Source organism: Jaculus jaculus, chromosome 10 (assembly GCF_020740685.1).
Source record: "Jaculus jaculus isolate mJacJac1 chromosome 10, mJacJac1.mat.Y.cur, whole genome shotgun sequence".
In the NCBI taxonomy this organism is placed as follows: domain Eukaryota; kingdom Metazoa; phylum Chordata; class Mammalia; order Rodentia; family Dipodidae; genus Jaculus; species Jaculus jaculus.
The window spans coordinates 37,043,734-37,068,188 of NC_059111.1; the positions used below are offsets into that span (position 1 = coordinate 37,043,734).

Here is a 24,455-nt window from a genome sequence, read left to right on the forward strand (position 1 = left end):
TTTCTGTTCCACAACACAGATCTTACTGGGTTCTCTGGAGTGAGAAAAATAATACCTTTCATGAAAACTTTGCAAAAAGTGTTTGTTTTTTTTCAAATGAGAAGACTAATAAAAATCACTATCATTCTCCCAAATAGCACACAAAGTACAGATATTCACATGTATCTGCAGAAAAATTCATATTCTCCAATAAACAGTGAAATTGCACTTTAGAATATGAACATATTTGAACACTTTTTACTCTTGGAGCATTTTTTTGCCCTCATGTGTTTAGTATAAAATTTGATACATATTTTGTTGTGCCAAGACCCCTGCCCAGGAGCCAAGTCCCCTGTCACCCAGGAGTCACCCAGAGAACCGCCACAGAAGCCGAGACATTAGAATGTAAAAACAACAGGTTTTTTTATTGCAAGCCTAGGCCTGGGCTCCATCCCCACAGTCCGGCACCGTGGTAGTGAGGGAGAGAGCCCCTTTCTTTTGGGGGAAGGGGTTCATATAGCAATTTGAACAAAGAAGTAGGGGATAGATACATGATTGGTTGATTTAAATAGTTCTGATTGGCTTGGGGTTTCAGCGGGCAAAGTTGGGGGCAGGAGCTAGGGGCACTCCAGGCAGATGAAGTCATCTCCATTGTCCTTGAAGTGGAGATTCCTCAGTTTCTTATCTAAGCAGGTGGTCGGAGACCCCCCCCCCCCCCCCCGCAGTGGAGTGTTTCTGCAATGTCCTTGAAGTGGAGATTCCTCAGAAACGTTAGTGGGAAAGGCAGCAATTAAGCAAGCAAAGTTTACAGAAGCAAAAGGTCAGCACATTGGCCAGCTAGTGCTCTATCTAAGTCAGGCCTGGGCCTTTTTTTTAAATGGTTATATTTGGTCCCACAATTTAACAGAATTTCTGAGAGTGAACTTGCTCTTAAAGGTAAAAGTATTCATTACAAAAGTAATACTGATTCACAAGAAAGCCCTTCCTGTGCAGTGATAGATGAGAAGACAAGCATTTTCTTTCATTCTGAATGTCGGAGGAGAATTCATATTGGGGCAGAGTAGAAGGGATCAATCTCTGACACATGTGTGAACACTTTCACTTCAAGTCAGAGAAAGTCAAGAGGGAAGGGCTATAAGGGAGAAGAAAACACAATGGGGTTTTCCCACAACAAACAAGCATCCAGGTAGATGGCTTTCTGTGAGCTATTCCTACAAGTCAGGACAGAGTCACCACCACATTGGCTTCACTGCTCACTCGAAGACATAGATTAATTTCTACTGGTTCAAGCAATTTTCTCTAGGATAATCTCCAAAGACTGGAAGGTCAACATGCTGTCTTGAATTTCTTTTCTGGACTGACCAGGATTTTAGCTGATCTCCATGTCTATACCAGACATTGCACAAGGGGGAGGAATTGCTTAGCTGGCTTAAACTAGCAGCCACTCAACCTAGGAGCTCACAGAATTGAATGAAATGCAGATTCTGATCACAAGTGGAAAGGGAGATGACAGTGTAGACAGCCAACAATGTCTGCCCCTAAGCCTTCCAGAAAGTGTAAGCCAAAAGCCATGTGGTAGTTTGATTAAAATGTTCCCCATCAATTAGTGTTTTGAGTATTTGGTCCCTAGCTGGTGGCAATTTGGGAAAGATGTAGGGCCTTTGGGAGGAGGTGTGTTACCAGTGCTGATATGGGGTAATAGCCTAGCTCCAAGCCCAGAACTCAAATTATTTCCTTCATGCTGCTGAGGGGATATGATGCCTGGCTGGCTATCTGCTCATGCCATGTTTTCCATAACATGATGAAACTCCTTCTGGAAACCCAGTACTTCTGCTGGGGCATCTTGTCCAGCAGCAAGAAGGTAACTGCTACAATCCAGATTCTCTGCCCTCCCATCTGAGTCCTATGACCTTCTAAGCTAAGGTCAGAATAAGCCCAGCACTTAACTTCATCTTGTTTTAAAAGATTCAGCCCCTTTATCCTACATTAACTTTCTCAGCACTTTCTCCCAACCACAGTTATTTTTATATTCCAAAACCTAATTCAAAAGCTTTCTCATCATCCCTTGTCTCTCAAGCTGCCCATGGGTACAAATTTCTCCATGTGATATTGCTGGCTTCCTACTTCAGATGACAGAAGGCCACCCACCACCCTGGAGTTAATATGTTGAAAACAGTGTCACACTCACTGTTGATGTGTGTTCTGGTGTTTTCAGGGTACAGAAACACCTGTGAACCTCATCTAGAATTTTTTTTAAAAATTCTACACACACACACACACACACACACACACACACAGAGAGAGAGAGAGAGAGAGAGAGAGAGAGAGAGAGAGGAAGAGAGAGGGAGATTATCTTGAAACTAATTCCAGAATAAATTTAAGATTAAATTGTTTCTTCAGGTTGTCTATATTTAGAGAAGTACATCTACATTTTTAAAACACCCAGTGGATCCACAATATTCATCTTTGGCATTGAATCTTTGGTATGCTTTTGCTAAGAAGCAAGACTCTTCCCTTTTCTATTTATCAAACTTTATTGTTTTTGTCTGTAATAATTTCTCTGCTTGATGAATCACTCTCAAAATAATAAGTATTAATTACATCAGTAGATAATTTGGAAAAACATTAAGATCTCTAAATTAAAACTTTATTTTAAAAGACCTTTAGAAAGAGGACATTAGAAATAGTTTGATAGTCCCTGTTTCATAGACACTCAAGAGTATAAGCCAAAACAGGTATCAGTAAGCCCTAACAGAGCCAATGAGCATCAAGATTTTATAATAAACTGTATATTTCTAATGATAAACCCAGAGAATAGAGTTTGGGAACTAAAATCCAAAACACTTCACTAATGTTGACTCACCAAGAGGTCAAAAAGTCCTGACTCGGGCTGGAGAGATGGCCTAGCAGTTAAGCGCTTGCCTATGAAGCCTAAGGACCCCGGTTCGAGGCTCAATTCCCCAGGACCCACGTTAGCCAGATGCACAAGGGGGCGCAGCATCTGGAGTTCGTTTGCAGTGGCTGGAAGCCCTGGCGTGCCCATTCTCTCTCTCTCTCTCATTTTCTCTCTGTCTCTCTCTCTCTGCCTCTTTCTCTGTCTGTCACTCTCAAATAAATAAATAAAAATAAACCAAAAAAATTAAAAAAAAAAAAAGTCCTGACTCATGCTAACTTAACAAGAAGTCAGTTGGCGGGTCATTTTCCCATGACTATCAGAAGCCCACACATAAAAAGTAATCAATTCATTGTCTTCTTTATCAATCAGGAGTCTAACACACACACACACACACACACACACACACACACACACACACAGAAAGAGAGAATAACTAATCCCATCTATTAATTTCCATTAATTTATATCTGCATACAAGTTGCTATTGAGTTCCCACTTGGAGCCCCTCCTAGCTCAGTAGTTTTCTACTTGACTTTCCCCTCTAAAATACAGTATTGCTTAACTTTTCCTTCTGTCGTGTCTGTCCTTGTCAGTCATCACTGGTCACAGGACAAGAGATCAAGCAAACCATAGCAGTTTCCAGAAGTATGTTTGTAAATTGATAATCCCATAACTTTTCTAAGTACTATATGCTACAGCCTGAACCGCTGTCAATTTTACTCTAAAACTTGACTCAGCACATCTGTACTTATTATTGTTGGGTCTTGTTTTACATTATTATATTATTAGTAGAGTTTTCTAGCATCTACATATGTTAGCTTGTTTGGTGGCATTCCCAATCATAAAAATGTTTATAAGAGGTAGGTGTCTTTCCCTATAGATGTCTTAAAAAAGCAAAATCCTCAAGATTAAACCCTTTCAGATAGGGCACAGGCATGCATATAGGTCAGCCAGTTGAATGTCCTGGGCTGCAGCTATGGTTTGGAGTAGGTGAGGAAGTGAAGATGTTGAAGTGTGGGGAGTGGTGGAGGATAGCTACTATCCAAAGGCAGGCTCAGGCTGGAGAGATTGCTTAGTGGTTAAGGAGCTTGCTTGAAAAGCCTAAGAACTCATGTTTGAATGTCCAGGTCCAGGTCCAATGTAAACCAGACACATGGTAACACAATCATACAAAGTCTCACATGCACATAAAGGGATTCACACATCTGGAGTTTGCTCACAGTAGCTGAAAGCCCTGGCATGCTTGCACTCTCTCTCTCTCAAAATAATTTTTTTAAAAGGCAGGCTCATAAGATGCCCTGCCCAGTGTGCAAACCTGTCAGCATCAGAGTCATGGCAACACTGGTCCTGGTGGCCTGGTTTCTCTCTAGTCCTGCTTGACTCCCAAGTCTGTTTCTTTGGGTTCTCTCAGAAATTCTCCATTTCCAGTATCCATTCAAATTCTAGACTATGGGGCTCACATAATAGCCAGTATTTTGAAAATGCTACAGATATAAACAATTTCTTTTATTTCATTGGTGCTGAAAACTACAGATGTTTTTGTTTGTTGATTTTTTTTCACTTTAACTAGGATGAAAAAGTTTTATGATGCACCATCTTTCCACCTTTCCACAGTTCCTTACAGGCAGAAATTCCTGCACACATTTCTATATGGACCAAGGAAGGCTAAGATATTTAAGTGCTTGAAAGACCAGCTATTCTGTTGACCAGCTTTGCAAAAAGACTTTGGTGCTACACTTCCTGAATAAAAATAAATTTCAATAATTGGCAAAGTACTTTATTTTGTTCTGAATTGTCTGCATGTCTTTATGTGTGAGGGTTTATGCTTTTGTACCAAATTCCGAGTGTTTAATCTCTACTTTTTGACCTTCTGTTTCAAACATCTCAAAGAACAGCAGATATTTGAGGAAATCAGTCTATTGTAAAATCATTCCAGCTGCTCCTCTTGGGAATGAGAAACTAAAAAAAAAAAAAAAAAAAAAAAACTAAAGCTAACACAACTCAGAACTTCATTTAGAACAATTGTACACAGAAAGACAAAACATTTCATTTTTCTTTTCAGAATTATGTAAGGTACATCACAAGGGTTACTGTAAAATGGCAAGCAAGGTCCATATACAGAAAAAGAGATCCACTGGGGCTACTACTCAAGTCCAGGTGGTCATTTCTGGTTGGCTGTGCTATCTACCCTCCCTTGCTCTGAGCCATCCTTCCTCCATTGCTCATTCTCGTCCAATAGGCTGGAAATGAGTTGCTGGCTTCTCTGGCTCTCTAGCTTCATTCAAGCAGGTGGAGTTCACAGGTAGGAAATACAAGAGTAGAGGGAGAGAACAGATGTGTTGCTTATACCTAGCTTCCCTCTGCTCTTAAAGTCAACTTCTTCAAACAAACCAGTTATTTCCACAACTGCAGTTCCCAGGAGCCAAACCCTTTTCAACAGTTTTCATTGTCTGCTGATAATGCCATTTCTTCTCTTTGTCCCTTTGGCCCAGGGGATAAGGAAGCTGCTTGCTTTTGCTCTGTGAGTCCCTCATTATTCTCTGATCATTCTATTAACCCTACACTTCATCTGGGGAGGTAGTCACCTAATTAAGTCAGTTGCCCTTCCTCTGAAACACCTGCAGTGTGGTTTGCTTTCTACCAAATCCCTCAGTGAGTCCAGGATGGAGCCACCTGATGCATTTCACATGAAACCAAGAGCTTGTTTTCATTCTTTCAGCTCCAGAACATCTCTTGTTAGCATACTTCAGAGGACTCCTGGAAGCAAAGCTCAGGGAGGCGTGATAAAGTCAAAATGATAATTAAACACACCATGAATACTGTTGTCAAGAGGACTGGAAACCTGTCTTCCAGCCAGTTTTCTTGTTCACTGTAGCACTTGTGGAAAAATTTAGAGCAAAAAACATTCAAAAGTGCTTGATAAATTTAGATTAAGACTGAGGGGAGTTAATTATATTATTCACATATTTTATAGCTTCAGGCATTGAGAGCTGGGAGCTTTTCCACTGCTTTTATGACTTGAGAGAGACAAAGGACAAGTCAATTCTCTGAAAAGTACCTCAATCTGAAATGGATTAGGAGCAAGGTAGCTTTTAAAAAAAAAAAAATCATAGGTAGTCAGCTAGCAACAGACCTAAAGAAACAGATGTCACTCTGCCCTTGTAGAACTAGAACTTAAGTCTGATTCAGGTTCATTGAAGACGGAGAAGCAATGACAGCATTAGCTTCCTGGTTGTTCTTCAACTTTTCCCTGGTTTAGCACCAATGGCCAGCCCTTCCTCAGGCAGAGTCCCCACGCCCCCTCCGCCCCCCCCCCCCCGCCCCCACCAGGCACGGGCAGGCACACAGTAACCAAACTCTGTCCTTCCTACACAACTGAACCTGTTAATGAGGCACGTTGTAATTGAATACCCGATTCACATACATAGTCTGGAGTCACTGGTGTGAGACAGATTCCCCAGCTCCCATAATTTCTCTGCATAAGAGAGATTATTCCTGGGCTTGGTGTTTCCCGCTCCTCTCCCAAACTGATAGCTAGAAAGGGAGGAATTCTTCTTGGAGAGCTCTTATGCTTTTTCTTCTCTCTGTTTTTTTTTCTTTATTCTATCCTCAATAAGTTCTCCATAACTTACTGTTTTCTGAGTCTGAGTGTTTAAGTTTCTTGTTAAATGTTGCAGGGGAGGGGTGGGGACTCTAAACCCAAAGCCCAGTTTCTGTCTTGCATCACTCTCAGAACTACACTCTTAACAATTCACATGCCAAAAGTTCTCTCACTGACTCTACTTTTTATGAGTTGACAGGGCAACACATGTCCCCCTATCCCAATTCCCTTTTACATTACAGTAAAAATTAGTGCAATTTTTCCTAAGAATTTTTTTCGTTTTGGGGGGGGGGGGTTCCAGGTAGGGTCTCACTCTGGTCCAAGCTGACCTGGAATTCACTATGTAGTCTCAGGCTGGCCTTGAACTCAAACTCATGGTGATCCTCCTACCTCTGCCTCGCGAGTGCTGGGATTAAAGGCATGTGCCATCATGCCCAGATATTTTCATTTTTGTAATGAAGGCTTACAGGTTAGGAGTTCTTCAGCCTCCATGGTGATTTTCACTCATCCATGCATTCCAAAAATAAAATTTGAAAGTCTTAGATGCATCAGCCTGGAAAAATAAATTCACTCTCTTACCCACAATGTACTGTTTGCTTTTAATAACTTTCAGAAAGCATACTCCTCATTCCATCCTCTTTGGGGACATCATATAGTATCCCTCACCTACTCACAATACAACTGCTTCCTATACAAATGTCAGAGAAAAATCACATTAGTACCAATGAAATGGGAATAAAGAGGTCCTGCCACCTGGCTGTTATCAAAATAGGCAGGCCGTAGAAAATCCTCAAGTGCCCGTTTAAGACCTCAGTGGCTTCTTATTGCTGGTTATGGAGATAGTCTGAGAGCAAAAGACCCTTCCCAGGTAATATTGGGAGTGGGAGCCAGAACTCCAGCAGCAGCTCCACCATACACCATGTGTTTCATGGTGGGAACTTTTTTTTTTAAATTTTTGTTCATTTTTATTTATTTATTTGAGAAAGAGAGAGAAAGAGGTAGATAGAGAGAGAGAGAGAGAGAGATACTATGGGCACGCCAGGCCCTCCAGCCACTGCAAACGAACTCCAGATGCATGCGGCCCCTTGTGCATCTGGCTATCGTGGGTCCTGGGGAATTGAGCCTCGAACTGGGGTCCTTAGGCTTCACAGGCAAGCGCTTAACCACTAAGCCATCTCTCCAGCCCTGGTGGGAACTTTTGAACTTTGGTTAGTTCACTGGCTCTTCTGCTTAGTCCCCATGCTTTTGCCTTATTTGTATGTACCGATTAGAGCCCACTTGTGACTGATTGATTATGTAAGCTCTCACAATCAGCTCCTCTGGGATCAGACCCATCAGACTCTGAAGAGAGACTACAATTGGGAATGTCACCACCCACCCTCCCACCATGGGCTTCTCAGGGTGATGGGGTGATAGAGCATAGGCCCTTGGAATTGCTTGAACAGTTGCTTCTCCATCTGAGCTGCTTGTCAGAGTCCCCAAGAATTGCTTGAGCCTGACGTGAGGATGTGAGGGCTCCTGGAGCCACCCTTGCTCTTACACTGAACTGGTTCCTCCTCTACAGAGCCACAGCTGCTCTCTACACCACCTAGGCCTAATGAGTACCTATGCCCTAAATGCCTGCACCCTCCTGCCTCAGAGGGAGAAAGACCCAACCAGACTTACTGCTTATGCAAGATTTTTGGGTTCAGGCCCCAACATAGGCCTGTGAACCCAACTTTTGTGGTTTTATCCATTTAACAAAAAAAGAGAAAGCAGATTCTGAAAGAGGAAAATTATGAATTAAGTTTATTTTAGGAAGAATTGTTATCCTGGGGAAGGCTAATTTCTGACTCAGGCCAGAAGAGATGAGACAATAGATAGAGAGGGAAGTCTCCAAGAGAGAAACCCATGGAAAGGGCTTATGAGATCCCATGCCTGATGATTCAAAAGAAACAAACATGGGAAATGGAACATGGGAGCACAGGCCCTTCCCTTTTACCTAAGTGTCAGGAAAAACCAAGAAATAGGATGGTGAAGGACTGAGAGCTTAAATAAAGATCACACCTGTAACAGTGCATGAAAGCATCAGAGCAGGAATCAAGAGAGTCTGGTGCCAGGAGAACATAGCCAAGAGAGTTATTCTATACATAGCAGACCCAGATTACAGGAAAGTTGTACACAAGAATGACTCTGAAAACAAAACACATGTTAGAAGCAAGCAGAAAATTCCCTGGCAAGTAATAAGAGTCCTCCCCTCGCCCAGCCAGGTGGGGAAAGAGGAGAAAAAAACACACTTACATACTGGTCTACAGAGATGTCTTAGTAGTAAAGGTGCTTGTTTGAAAAGCCTAAGGACCCAACCCAGATCCCATGTAAGCCAGACACACAAAGGTGAGGCAAGTACAAGTTCACACATGCCCACTAGGTGGCCAAAGCACCTGAAGTTTTATTTCAGTGGCTCACTCACTGTTTCACTGACTCTCTCTCTCACTCTAAGAAATAAAGAAATGAAACTTACACACTAGTTTTCAGGCAAATAAATAAATAAACAGAATAGACAGCCAAAATGGGAGAGAATCATACACATGGCAGGCCCTTTTATGACCCAGGTATCCAATTAGCACAGACCTTGCCACCAGACTCAGAGAGACCAGACTGGTTGGTGGACTCAAGGGGCTCATCAGAGGGGCTAGTCCACTTAGGTATGCTAGACTGGGGAAGTAGTTGAGGACACAGTTGCAGAGGAATTGCTTCTAGCCATCTTGGATGAGACTGAATCAGAATCCAAATTCTAGTTTTGCCAGAACAAGCAATGTGGCATCTCCTCATTTACTTTGGGCCTTGGTCCTTGTCTGACTGCTTATAAAAAGTTAGCTTGCTCATGTTTCTCCTTCACTGCCAAGGCAGCCCCTGGTTCCTGCTTCAGAGGAGACCTGTGCTCTTTCTTACAGCGCCTGATCCTCCCGGCCTATGGGCCTCCCTTGCCTCAGAAGTCCTGGTTCCTCCTCAATGCCTCTGGACTGCTCCCCTGAAGCCTGTCAAGAATTCAGAGCTATAAACACTTCTGTGTCCTTGTGGTCAGCAACCAACTGCCACAAGGAGTCAGAAATGTAACAACTAGGCACTCACAGTTTGCAGACCCACTACCACTAAGCTATAGCCACTTTGAAACCCTCTTGGCTGGGAACCTGCAGCCGCCAGGAGTTTTATTCCTTTCAGGATGGGATTATGCTCCTTTTATGCCCCTGTGTAAATAAACCCATGTTCACCTGCCCTTTGCTATCTGTCCACTCTGTTCCTCAAGTGGACAGACAAGGAAATAAGAATATACCACCGTTTCACCAGGGTAATACAAATGGAAAAAGAAAAAATTACATAACCATTTTTCTAATCCAAATATCCTAAATTTTACTGTAAAAATAACTGTTTGCTCATGATTTGACCAAATGAAAACATTGTGTATTTTTTTTTAAATTATAATCTATTGAATTATGAAACGTGTATGTGGAGGTTTCCATATTCCTCCCCAGCCAGGACTCCTACTGCCCCTCCTGTAGGGTCAGCCTGCAGCCTCTTGACAGCTTTGCCTCATCCTCTGGCTTTCTCTCCCTCCTCTCTAATGGTCTCCACACATGTCAGTCTCAGAGCAACCTCCCCCTCCCAAATAGCCTAAAATGAAGTTTCCCTTCACAGGGCCATGTGAAGGTGCATCCAGCCACCTGTCTTCCCTGCGCTCTGGCCACAGCCCCAGCAGCCCCTTCTCAATGGCCAGTCTGACACTCCCATGGGGCATGGACAAAAATCCATGGCACCGTCTCCCTCAACCCCTCTCTTTTTTGCTGAAGCAGGTGTGTATGTCTTTTTTCTCTGTGCTTCTTTCTCCCTCTGTTTCATTCTTCATTTCTCTATTGTTTTATCTTTTCTTTTATTAGTTATGAAGATACTCAGTATGTAAACATCACATGTTGGTACCATCCTTTCCCTTATTTCTGCCCCCCTCAAAAGGGACCCTCTTCATTAGAGATGGGGATTGTGGGTCGTGCATTGTAGGAGAAACCATCAGTTATGGGAAAAGACAATGTATCTGTGCCTTAAATATATATAATGTCACAACTTGTGGCTCTAACACTCTTTCCACCCCCTGTTTCATGAAATTACCCAAGCCATGTTTGGTTCATTTGAAGTCTACTTTAGTGATGGGCTCTTAGGAGCCTCTGGATCTCTGGTTTGGTAGGTGTTGAGTGTTCTCAGTGCCTATCTCCATCACCTTTGTGCTCATATCACATTCAAAAAGATGTCTCTCTGTTTATTTTTTCCCCAGATGACTTGTCAATTGATGAGAGTGGGGTTTTGAAGTCACTCACTACCACTGTGTTTGGTGATATCTGTGACCTTAGTTCTAATAGCATTTGTTTGATGAATTTGGGAGCCCCCATGTTAGGTGCATATATGTTTAGGATTGTAATGTCCTCCTGTTGGAGGGTGCCTTTAACCAATATAAAGTGGCCTTCCTTATCTTTCTTAACTAATGTTGGACTGAAGTCTACCTTATCAGATATTACAATAGTAACCCCTGCTTGTTTTCTAGGTCTATTTGTTTGAAACACTGTTTTCCAACCCTTCACCCTAAGATAGTGTCCATCCTTTGTAGAAAGGTGAGTTTCTTGGAGGCAAAAAATTGAAGGATCCTGCTTTTTAACCCAGTCTCCAAACCTATGCCTTTTGGTTGGGGCATTGAGGCCATTGATATTAAGAGATAATATTGAAAGGTGTGTACTCATTTTTGCCATTTTTTGGTAATTCTTCTTGTTTTACCTTTTCTCTCTTGTGTTAACTAGTATTTGAGTATTGTTTGTTTTTTCCTCGTTCTTTATATGTGTGCTTTTCTTTTTCTTCAGCATAGAGGATTCTTTCAAGTACTTTCTGTAGAGCTAGTTTTGTCTTCAAATACTCCTTTTGCTTGCCTTTGTCATGGACTATCCTTATTTCTCTGTCTATTTGAATGGATAGCTTTGCAGGATAAAGTAACCTTGGTTGACAGTTGTTATCCTTCAGGACTTGGAATACATCATTCCACGCCCTTCTGGCTTTTAAAGTTTGTGTTGAGCAATCTGCTGTAATCCTGATAGGCTTTCTTTTGTAGGTAACTTGATTTTTCTCTTTAACTGCTTTCAGTATTTTTTCTTTGATTTTTTGTTTGGTAGTTTGATTATAATATGGTAAGGAGAGGTTATTTCCAGGTTTTGTCTGGCTTCCTGTATCTGCATTGGCACCTCTGTCCCAATTTGGGGGAAGTTTTCTTCTATGATTTTGTTGAAGACACCTACTATGAATTTGGAGTGAAATTCTTCCCCTTCTACTATGCCCTGAATTCTTATGTTTGATCTTTTCATAGTGCTCTGAATATCTTGAAATTCCCACTCATACCTTTGTATTAGTTTGCCTTTTTCGTTGTTGGACTGTATTAGATCTGCCACCTGGTCTTCTATCTTAGATATTCTGTCCTCTCCTTCATTCTACTGGGGAGATTTTCTACAGAGTTTTAAATTTCACTAACTGTGTTCTTCATTGCTAGTAATTCTGACTGGTTTTTCTTTATTATTTCTATTTCCTTATTTATGTCTTGTATTGCCTTCTTTATTTCATTAAATTGGTGTCCTGTGTTTCCTTTGATTCCTTTGATTTCCCCTTTTATTCCTTTGATTTGTTCTCTGACTTCTTTGAACATATTTACAATCATTCTTTTGAAATCATTCTCAGGCATTTCCTCTAACTCGTTCTCACTGGAGGTCATTTCTGATGCATTAATACTTTTTGGTGGATTTATATGATTTTGACTTTTGGTGTTTCTTGTGTTATGATGTATATATTTTTTCATCCTGGATTATTTAATGATTGGATTTTCTAGTTAGCTGTGTATTATTAGATGTATCAATCAATCTGATGTTCTATAGCTTCAGGGTAGGAGCTTACGGTGCTAGGTGTGGCTCTCAAGACTCTCAGAGTATCTACAAAAGTGACCCTAGGTGTTTGGTTTGCCTGCTATGAGAGTATTCAAGTAGGCTGAGTGGTACCAAATACAGATAGTATCTAAAATTTAACTAAACAATGTACACGTTCAACGAAAAATAGCTCAGAGTATTTATCCAAGAGTAAGTATTATGACAACCAGATCCTCTGTCTGTCCCTTAGGCTGTATGGTGCCTCACCCACTCCCTTAATCCTGACAATAAGGAGGTTAAGATTTCTGGTCTGTTGAGGGTTCCAAGTCAGCTTGTGACCAGGTAAAACCCTTCCCTAGTGTAATCCCAATTATTTCTGCTCCTGCTTGGGTCCCGCCCGCTGTCAGTTCAAGTAGGTGTGGCCAGGTCCCTGGACCACTGCTCTGTTCGCTGGAGCTGGGCACTGGCGGTGGGGGAGGGGAGGCTGCTGATGCTGTTCTAGTTCTATCACTGTTCCCTGTGTTCTTCTACCTTGTCATGTGCTCCTCCGTTGTTCACTGCCATTCTCCCTTCATGTTTCTTGAGTTTGTGGAGAACTCTGGTGTGAGTGGAAAATCTCCTCACCTGGCTTTTCCTGTGGCTCAAGCCAAGCCTGGCAGCTGGCTGGCGCACCACCACTGCTGTCCCAGGGCATGTTCCAGTGGACTTGCAGGAGACGTTTCTGCCAGCCTGTGTGGCCTCTGGATGCTCTGGATCTCTCCTACTTCTTCTCTGCTGTTTCAATTTCCTATACACCTCAATTTTTAGTAAAAGTATGTATTTTGCTGTTTTTTTTTTTTTTTCTTTTTCCACCCTAGGCTGCTTTGGTGTGGTACCTGTGGTACACTGCCATCTTAACTGGATGTCCCCCATGTTCAAAAAGAAAGCAGCACTCTTGCTCATTTCCCCAGTTCCTCTGTGGTTTCAGCTGGGGCCTTGGTGAAACGTGATGGGTCATTTCACTTCTCAGGTCCCACTTCCATCTGGAAAAGAGAAGCAGAATCTCCAACAGAAAGTAAAGTCAGCACAGGTTAAATGAGATAACAATTATTAGTTTAAAGAGAATTTAATGGGTGTAGGCCCTTTTATAGCTCAATATTAGAGGGATCTTGATATTGGAAATCAAACTTATTATCTGGATATGATTCTGACTTGTTTCCCAGTTACAGATAAGGTTTCCTTTCTCCAGAGCATATCTGTCAGCCAATCCAAGAGTTCTTGGTTACCCACCATGGCTGTGTGCCACTATTGCACTTGTGTGAGCATCACACCAGGTTGTTTGTTTCTGAGTAGCTTAGAACTTGAGTTACTCTGAAAGATGTTGGCCACTTTCCTCCAGTTGCTCATGTAGCACCTTCTAGCACTAGATGGGCTAACTTTCTGAATACTGGCTCTCTTCCAGATTCCAGCCAGGTCTCTCTATGTTTTATACTGACAGCATATAATATCTTCAGTAGTAGAGTCTTACCATTAACTTCTGGTGGGTAATCAAGTGCTCTGACAAAAGTCTGTCTTGTTTTTGGAAACCTAGTAGGACTCTCTGATCAATAGTTCATTGTGGGTGTTAAGCATATCTTGGTACTTGGAGTTATAGCCCAACACCAAGAGAAAAGAAAGCAGAAAAAGAAAGAAAATTTTAAAAAGAAAAGAAACATGAGAAATTTAAGATTAGACTTCATCTCACCCTCTCCAGGGCACTTTGATTCAGGTGCTCCCTCTAAGGTCCTGATGGGGATTCAGCTTACTAGTCTTCCAGGATATAAGATTTTGTGGCAGTTCCAGTTGGGTTCAGTTTTGTGCCCCTCCCCACCAAGCTTACCCCCCCCTCAAGCCCTATCTTCAATAATTTCTAGGCCTCAAGATGCCTTTTAGGTATGCCAGAATCTTGAGCTGATACAAGTTAGGAGCCATAAATGAGTAAGACCATTCAATGTTCATCTTTCTGTGATTGTATGAGTTTATTAACTATGATCTGTTCCAAGTTTGATCATTTTTCTGCATATTTAAGTGTGTCATTTTTCTCTTGCTGCTGCATAGAATTTCATCATGTAGATATACCACATCTTGATTATCCATTTATCCAATGATGGGCACCTGGGTTGATTCCAGTTCTTAGCTATTATGAATTGAGCAGCTATCATATAGTTGAACAAATACTTCTGAACTGAGGAATGGAGCTTTTAAAGTAAATTCCCAGTAAGGAAATAACTAGGTCTGTTGATAACTTTATAGTCAACCTTTCTAAGAGTCTCTATATTGATCTCCATAATGGCTGTACCAGCTTACATTCCCACCAAAAGTGAATTTCTCCAGCTCCTCACCAACATTCGTTTTCATTTCATTTTGTTAATGTTTGTTATCCTGACTGGGGTGAGGTGTAATCTCATAGATATTTTAATTTGCATTTCCCTGATGGTTAAGGATGCTGAGCATTTTCTTACATGTGTGTTTGCCTCTTGTATTTCTTTCTCTGAGAACTCCCTATTCAGTTCTCTGCCTCACTTTGTGAGTGGGTAGTTTAATTTTTTTTTATTAGTAAGGTTTTTGAGTTCTTCATAGATTCTACAAATTAAGCCTCTGTCAGTTGTAGAGTCAGCAAAAATTTTCTCCCATTCTGTGGGTAATCTATTGGCTCTGCTTATGGTATGTTTGTCTGTGAAAAAACTTTTCAGCTTCATGCCATCCCAATGGTTGAGTGACTGTTTAAGTTCCTGAGCTACTGGGGTTTTGTTATGGATGTCTTTCCCCACTCCTTTATTGTGAAAAGTTACTCCTATTTTTTCTGGATATGAAGAAGAGGAGTTTGAGGTCTTATATTGAGATCTTTGATCTATTTGGACTTGATTTTTTTGCATGGAAAGACGTATGGATCTAGTTTTATTTTTTCTGCATATTGTTATCCAGTTTGTCCAGCACCATTTGTTGAAGATGCTATCTCCCTCCATTCTGCGTTACTGGGGCCTTTGTCAAACACCAAGTAGCTGTAGTTACTTGACCTAATTCTGGATCTTCAATTTTTTCCCATTGGTCTATATTCCTGTTTTCATGCCAAAGCCATGCTGTTTTTGTTACTATTGTTTTGTAATATAGCTTTAGGTCAGGTATGGTTATGCCTCCAGAGGTGTTTTTTTGTTTGTTTGTTTGTTTGTTTGATGAGGATGTACTTGGATATTTGAGGCCTGTTATCATTCCATATGAATTTTGAGATCATTTTTTCTATCTCTGTGAAGAATAATGCTGGAATTTCTTTGGTATTGCATTAAATCTATATATTGCTTTTAGTAGGATTGCCATTTTCACAATGTTAATTCTGCTTATCCAGGAGCATGGAAGGTTTTGCATCTTCTCAAATCCTCCTCGGTTTCTTTCTTGAGTGTTTTTATGTTTTCCTTACATATGTCTTACACACATTTGGTTAATGTGATTCCAAGGTATTTTTGTTGTTGTTGTTGCTATTGAAAATGGGACAATATCACTAATTTCTTTCTCTGTATCATTGTCCTTTTCATATAGAAAGGCTACTGATTTTTTGTGTGTTGATTTTATATTCTGCTACTTTGCTGAAGGAATTAATCACCTTTAAGAGTTTTGAGATGGAGGCTCTCAAGTCACTTATGTATAAGATCATCCGTTTGCAAGTAGGGCTAACTTGACTTCTTCCTTCCCAATCTGCATCTCTTTTATTTCTGTCTCCTGTCTTATTGTTTGAGCTAGGACTTCTAGTACTATGTTGAAGATCAGAGATGAGAGTGGGCACCGCTGTCTTGTTTCTGGTCTCAATGGCAATTCCTTGAATCTTTTCCCTTTAAGTATTATTTGGGTTTTAGGTGCTTTATATATAGCCTTTATTATGTTGAGATATAAACCATCCATGCCTATTCTCTCCAACGTTTTGGTCATGAAGTGATGTTGTATTTTGTTGCAGGCTTTTTCTGCATCTATTGAAATGATCATGTGGTTTTTGTGATTAAGTTTATTTATGTGGTGTATTACATTGACACATTTCCATATGTTGAACCAACCCTGTGTTCCTGGATTAAACCCCATTTGATCAAGCTTGATAATGTTTTTGATGTGTTGTTGAATCCAGTTTGCAAAGACTTTGTTCAGGAACTTTGCATCTCAGTTCATCCGGGATATAGACCTAGAGTTTTATTTTCTTGCTGTATCTTTGTCTGGTTTTGGTATTAGGGTGATACTAGCTTCACAAAAGGAGTTGGGGAGCTTTCCCTGTTCTCCAATTATGTGGGACAGTTTAAGAAAAAAATGTTTCAGTTCTTCCATTAAGGTTTGATAGAATTTGGCTGAGAAGCCATCTGGTCCTATACTCTTCTTTGGGGGAGGTTTTTGATTAGCTTTTCAATCTCAGTAGGTGTGATAGGTTTGTTTCAGAGATAAATATGCTCTGAGTTTAGTTTTGGTAGGTGGTATGGGTCCAAGAACTTTTTTGGGGGAGGGAGGGGGTTCGAGGTAGGGTCTCACTCTAGCCCAGGCTGACCTAGAATTCACTATTTATTCTCACAGTGGGCTCAAACTCATGATGATCCTAATTTACCCATTTCTTCCAGATATCCAATTTTGTGGAGTAGAGGTTTTAAAAGTAAGTCCTCATGAATTTCACTTATGTCTGTTGCAATCTCTCATTTTTCATTTATAATTTTGTTAATTTGAAGCATCTCCCTCTTGTTTTTGTGGGGGAGCTTGATCAAATTGTCTAAGGGTTTATCATTCTTGTTTATTTTTTCAAAGAACCAGCTCTTTGTCTCATCAGTTTTCTTAATTGTTTCCTTGGTTTCGAATTCATTAATTTCTTCTCTAATCTTGGCTATTTCTTTCCATCTGGAGCTTTTTCAGTTGGAGTCTTCTTGTTTTCTAATGCCTTTAAATGGATGGTTAGGTTATTGATTTGTGATCTGTCTTTGTTATGAAGGCATTTAGTGCTATGAATTTTCCCCTAAGTACTGCCTTCATTGTGTCCCAAAAATTTTGGTATGATGTGTTCTCATTGTCATTCAATTATAGAAATTTTACAATTTTATTTTTTATTTCATCCACTACCCACTCATTGGTTATTGTGTGTTGCTCAATCTCTAGGAGATGATGGAGTTCCTGGCACATCTCTTATTGTTAATCTCTAGGTTTCCAGCATTGTGATCTGATATCATGCAGGAAATTATGTCAATTTTCCTATATATAAGGAGGCAGGCTTTATGGCCCAATATATTATTGATTTGAAAAATGGCTCTATGGGTTTCTGAGAAGAATGTGTATTCTGTAGATTTTTTTGGTAAAATGTTCTGTAAATGTCTTTTAGGTCTAGTTGATCTTTGGTGTTGTTGAGCTCCCTAACTTCCCTGTTGGTTTTCTGTTTGGATGATCTATCTACTGATGATAGTGCAGTATTGAAGTCCCCAACTATCATGGCATTGGTGTTTATTTTCTATTTATTTTTCAATCTTTCTGTCTTGGCTAGCTTGTACCCTATCCTGCTCCCCCACACTGACCTAGCATACACTGCCTCTGGCACATGCAGTGGATTCCTCCTCCCCCTTCCCTCTCTGAAGTGCACCACCCTGACCTGCAGCAGTTGATCTCTGTCTCCTCACCTTGTGTTTTGCCCCTCTTAGTGTATAGACTCCCTGGTTCTGTCATTCCCTAGCCAGGTGACTATCGGAAAATCACTTAAAAAATTTATTTGCACGTGTGTGTGTGTGTGTTTGTGTACCAGGGTTTCTAGCCCCTACATATATCACCTTGTGTCTGGCCATAAGTGTTCTATGGAATCAAACTCAGGTCAGAAGTCTTCGCAAGCAAGAACATTTAAACAAAACCATCTCCCCAGCTCAGGAAATTACGGGTTTTGTTTTTTTTTTTTTTTTGGGTTTTGTGTGTGTGTGTGTGTGTGTGTGTGTGCGCCAACCTTCTACATTGATTAAGTAAAGGTATCCATAATTCTTCCCTCACAGATTGCTTTAACATTAACTGGGTGACTGCACAGAGTGTTTTCATCATTAGTAAGCTAGATCCTATCTGCTTTGACCAAAGTGTTTCTATTTTTCCCATGGCACCTCAACTCAGGGATCTGCCATAGTATTTATGATTATCACCTCAAGGAAAGGACAGCCTCTAGAAAGAGCAGAGGCCTTTTGACATTCTTGGCAGAGGCATTCATTTGAGAAAACATAAAGATATTGTGGACTTCAAAGATTTCAGGACATAAAATATAAGATGGATATAGATGATTTTGGGAGAAAAGATGAAAAATCACACTGCCTACCCATTCCCATTTATACTAGATAAAGTAACTTATTAGGAGAGAGTCAAAGAGAACATTGAGACCGAACTCCAGGCTTCATCCTACCCAGTGAGGTAAGGTCCATGAAAGGCAAAACACAAGTAGAGTACATCTGGGAAAACTGAGAATAAGGTGTCTGATGTTCTAAGTAAGACCTGAAGCCATTGTGAAACCTTAGGGTTTTCTGAGTCCAGCCAGGGGCAGGGGTAAGGAATTATACAGAGTTTTCTGAGGTCTATGAGAAGGAAGTATACAGGGTTTTTTAGCCCATCCAGGTGTAGGGTCAGGAAGCATATGGCTCAGCACGGAAGATGATGCAGATGACAACCAGCAATGCAAACTACTCTCCAGGCTACAAACTCCCAGCTACCCTTTCCCAGTACAATAATGAGAACAGTATCTACAACATGCATGATGTAGTTCCAACCAAGGATGTTACCCTCAAGCTTCCAGTGTTTTCTTGAAGGGTCAGTTATGTAGATATGATTAAAATTTCAAACCAAAGTGATGTAGCCCAGGATCCTAACTATATATCACAGTATAGACTATTTGGAATGACCCGATGCTCTTTGATAAACAAACAAAACCCTACAAGTGACCAGGATATTCTAGGAGTATAGAAGTTGCCATCAAAGAGCCTGACAAGTGTCAAACTGGTCCATAATTTGCATCACTTAGATAACTGAGTTTTACATGGTACTGAGCAAAATTATAATATCTTCAGTCATGAATAAATGTCAGGCAGGCATAAATGGACCCTTCTCCAAACCTTCAAAAACAAACTAGCAACAGGATCATTATAAATAATAATGAGAGATTGCTTAATGGTTAAGGCACTTGCCTGAAAAATACAAAGACCTGAGTTTGATTGCCTAGTACCCATGTAAAGCCAAATGCACAAATAGCACATGCATCTGGAGTTTGTTTACAGTGGCTAGAGAACCTGGTTTGCCCATTCTCTCTCTCTCTCTCTCTCTCTCTCTCTCTCTCTCTCAGCTTACAATTAAATAAATGGAAACATTTTTAAATCTAATAAGAAATTTCTGGTTGTCTGTGAATATGTGTATATGCCAGAGCAAGGCACAGTGAGGGATAACTCTTACCTACATGGATTGCTGCACAAACTGTGAGAATGATCTAGAAGGAGGAGATCCTAGCCTACCTCTGAGGAATAAAGTATCTCAGATGCCTTTGCAGCTTTCTTCAAGAAGAAACTTACATACATATATAGCCAAGGGGACACTGATAGTCTTCTATTTTAGAAGTTTCTTTCATAAATGAAGCACCTACAGTATTCTAGAAGTTAATCAGGATCACATAACACCTGTTTTGATGTTGTTGTTGTTGTTTTGTTTTTTTGAGGTAGGGTCTTGTTCTAGCCCACGTTGAACTGGAATTTACTATGTAGTCTCCAGGTGGCCTCGAATTCATAGTGATCCTCCTATCTCTGAGTGCTAGGATAAAAAGTGTGCTCCATCACACTGGACCACACCTGGTATTTCAATTCTACAAGTTATCCTCTAAGAGTGGCTGAGCCCAAGAAGAGAACAAGAAGGGTGGATGTCAACAAAGTCAAAGGACTCACATAAGCGTGATGGTCAATGGAAAGAATTACACATATCCACACTCCTCTAGACAAAGGAAGACATAAAAAGAAACAACTTGATTCACTCCAAAGAATGGGTGCTACTTTTATTTTTCGTTCAAATTTCTCTACAAATCTAACAGTGAAATCCAGCAGGCAGAAATGGCTTGGATTTATTGCTAGCAGTGAGAAAAGCTCTTGAAGATATATGCCCTACTTAGCTACAAGTTTTAGAGGGAAATTGCAAGCGATGGCATGGGTAATGGCACTTGTGAACACAAAAGAACAACACAATGTCAAGAGACCAATGGAAAAGAAAAACTTCTTCTGGACCCAAAAATCCAAGAGTGGTATATATTGTTGAGGTGAAGAAGTTCAATTTTGTTTCTTCCTGGATCAATCTTATTCACTAAATTACACCAAGATTGTGTGATCCCGGTCCCCACAGATTAATGTTAATTTGTATCCAGTTTCAATCTGAAAATCATTAACATATAAATGAAACATCTACATCAGGCAATGGCATAGTACAGAGTACAGGTAATATTTGATGGGTTTCAAGAATACTGGAAGGTGATTAATTGCCCTAAGACAAACGAATTCTGTCTGAGAGTGACCTGGAGTCAGAGCAGTGAGGTGAAGCAAGGCTTGCATCTACTACTCTTTGTTCTCTCCTCATCAGACCTGGACCTGCAAGATCATGTCAGCATAGCTATCTACAAGGAGAAGTTCTGTCTGCAGGTTACTACACCAATTTGCAACTAATCTCCCCACTCCACTATCAACTTTTACTCCTTTCTTCATTATTTTGGTGATGACAGTTCCTTACAGCCAAGTATAAGAAAGCAATAGTAAAACTATTTGTTAAAAAGAACCATTTAACTGCTATATGAATGGTATGAAGAAAGAACTTCACACTCCTTCATATTGTTCCTGAATACTTCTATTTTTCCATGGCAAGATATTCTTCAAGTGGTTATTCATCAGTCTCAAAGGGTCATATTGAGCAGGGGCACTGTGAGTAGATCTTGCATCTGCTGTCTGAAAAGAAGCACGGTAGCTAGGGGAGCGAGAACAGATTCTACCTTTTTATCTGGAGATCACAATAAACTGACCACTGTTACAGTAAATGAACCCTCTAATATTCCAAATGCCTAGCATCTCCTTAAGCTATAGTACACCACTAAGTTTATAGGATATATATTCTTGAATAAGTAACTTAACAGCACAAGCCACACCTTGGACTAGAAAAATATTTTTCGTTTTTATAATGAGGTAAGAAAAAAGTACATTGGTAAAATATAAAACTGTGCATTCACTTATCAAGTGTGGACTCTACATTGCAAAGTCTAAATTACTGATATAGAATAAGAAAAAATATTTTTCTATAATATAAAGAAAAATAGCAAAGACAGGGAAAAACAGAGAAGAGATTCAATCTTTGAATAACTGGTATTGTTAAAGAGAGGGTCAGAATAAATAAAGTTAAAAGATGCAATTGAGAAAAAGTACTTCAGATGTAGGTCTGATAGTATAAAAGGCCTATCCGTAATAGTGAATTATTTCTGCACTCACTACATATCCTTCAGAGTATAGCCAGAAAAGCAGTTCACATCTTAACCATAAATGTATGACTATCAGAAAACGTCCAAACATATAATGTTCATAGAATATATTCTAAAACTGAAAAGAAAATAGGCCTGTCAGAAAATGTTCAAACAGGGCTGGAGAGATGGCTTAGCTGTTAAGGCACTTGCCTGGAAAACTTAGGGATCCAGGTTTGATTCTTTAATACCTACATAAGCAAGATGCACAAGGTGGTGCATGTGTCTTGAGTTAGTTTGTAGTGGCTACAGACCAAGGCATGCCTATTCTCTCTCTGCCTCTGTCTCTTTCTCAAATAAATAAACATTTTAAAATTAGAAAAAAAGAAGATGTTCAAACATATAATGTTTGTGAGATATAAAAAAATGATAAAAATTATCAAGGCATTTGACCACCATACTTCATTATAACTCTGAAAAGTTCAGCATATCAAAAGACAAATGCAAAGTAAGCTTTCTTATCATGAAGAAAGAGCTTCCATGCCTCCATCATTCATAAGAGCTCTCTAAGGGACTGGTTTCTCAATGACACAAAGGAAGGATTCCCTGGACATTAGGATGCCTACAAGAATACATGCTGAAAGTAACAATTACCCATCTCAAGACCCCTGGCTCCTGGCACCAGGAAAAATACTTTTATCTCCAAACCCTGATAACATAGTTCCACAGTCCAAGCCTACATGTGTATACTCTCTGGCTTTTGTTTCTTATTTTCTCAGTAAGTTTTAACACAGCAATGGGCGATGTAGAGACAGATTGAGAATGTCTGGCTCCTCAGTTCTGGGCAAAACAGTGAACCAATTCACTTGTCTATATTGCTCTATATTATATCATTTTTCTTAAAGTATGCAAGTATTTGAACTCAGACTTAAGAGCATAGCCCTAGTAAAAAAGAAAAAGAAATGGGGGGAGGGACAAATGTTTGAAAGCTCACTCAGATGGACTGACTGTCTTTCTATAAAGCTCACAATGATCAATAAAACAATGATTTGCATAGACAACTTGTTAAAGAAGTCAGGTAACATGCATAGATATTACCACACCTTTTTTTCAACCTAAAATATTACCATCCCCACGATATGACAGTACCTTAATGTTTTGTAAATATCAGAGCAAAAATAGGGAACCTATATGTAGAAAATGGCCAAAAGTTTGAAAACATAAAGATAGTAATTTTAAGTGGAGAACTATATCAGATTCCCTTAATGAAAAGGCTGATGAGAGTTCTCTTTCCCATCTTACATGATGGTGGGTGAAAAGTCTGAGAAAGCAGACACTGAGAAGAAAACTGCAGTCAAGAAGGCTGATGCTGGAGGCAGGGCTAAAAAGGGTGACCCTAAGGTTACAAAGCCAAAGAAGGGGAAGCCCCACTGCAGCCAAAACCCGGTCCTGGTGAGAGGAATTGGCAGGTACTCCCGATCAGCTGTGTATTCCAGAAAGGCTCTGTACAAGGGGAAGTACTCAACTGCCAAATCCAAGGTTGAAAAGAAAAAAAGGGAAAAGGTTCTTGCTATGGTCACAAAACCCGTCGGTGGTGACAAGAATGGAGGTACCCGTGTGGTTAAACTTCGTAAAATGCCTAGGTATTATCCTACTGAAGACGTGCCCCGGAAGCTGTTGAGCCATGGCAAGAAACCCTCCGGTCAGCATGTGAGACGCTGCGCGCCAGCATCACTCCCGGGACCATCTGATCATCCTCACAGGAGCCGCAGAGGCAAGAGAGCGGTTTTCCTGAAGCAGCTGGAAAGTGGCTTACTACTTGTGACTGGACCTCTCTCTCTCAATCGAGTTCCTCTGCGTAGAACACACCAAAAGTTTGTCATTGCCACCTCCACAAAAATAGATAACAGCAAAGTTAAAATTCCTAAACACCTCACTGATGCTTACTTCCAGAAGAAGAAACCGCGGAAGCCCAGGCATCAGGAAGGCGAGATCTTTGACCCAGAGAAGGAGAAGTACAAGATTACAGAGCAACGCAAAGTGGATCAGAAAGCTGTGGACTCGCAAATTTTGCCAAAGATCAAAGCTGTTCCTCAGCTCCAGGGCTACCTGTGGTCGGTTTTTGCTCTAACGAATGGAGTTTATCCTCACAAATTGGTGTTCTAAGTTTCTTACTAAGAACCTAATTAAACAACTGATATATTTGTAAAAAAGAAAAAAAAAAGAAGAAGAAGAAAAGAAAAGGCTGATGAAAGCACAGATGAAATATTAAATAAACTGAGAAAGCAAAACACATTATAAGTCTAAAAATGGCCCTATAAGTAGAAGGCAAAGGAAAACAATGGACTTAAAATTGCATTAGCATTTTGATACTATATATCCCAAAACTCCAAAAGTGAAATAAAAGGCACACATCTGTCTGGGAAAAACACTTGCAACCTAAATGTAATACTCAGCACGGATAAAGAACACATACAATTCAATATCAAAAACTTTACTCCCTGCAGGACGTGGTGGCTCGTGCCTTTAATCCCAGCACTCGGGAGGCAGAGGTAGGAGGACTGCTGTGAGTTCAAGGCCACCCTGAGACTC

At 40.4% G+C, this 24,455-nt stretch overlaps 1 protein-coding gene across 1 annotated transcript; it reads left to right on the forward strand.

The window, feature by feature from the left end:
• Window positions 1-23,168: 23,168 nt before the first annotated feature.
• Window positions 23,169-24,061, forward strand: LOC101601918 (60S ribosomal protein L6-like). Its single transcript, XM_045160918.1, has one exon. It carries the CDS (start codon window positions 23,169-23,171, stop codon window positions 24,027-24,029), a length of 861 nt encoding a protein of 286 aa, XP_045016853.1. The 3' UTR covers window positions 24,030-24,061.
• Window positions 24,062-24,455: the final 394 nt, after the last annotated feature.

Excerpts from the sequence above, each read along its gene's own strand:
- LOC101601918 (XM_045160918.1), top strand. The coding sequence starts at position 23,169 with ATGGTGGGTGAAAAGTCTGAGAAAGCAGACACTGAGAAGAAAACTGCA.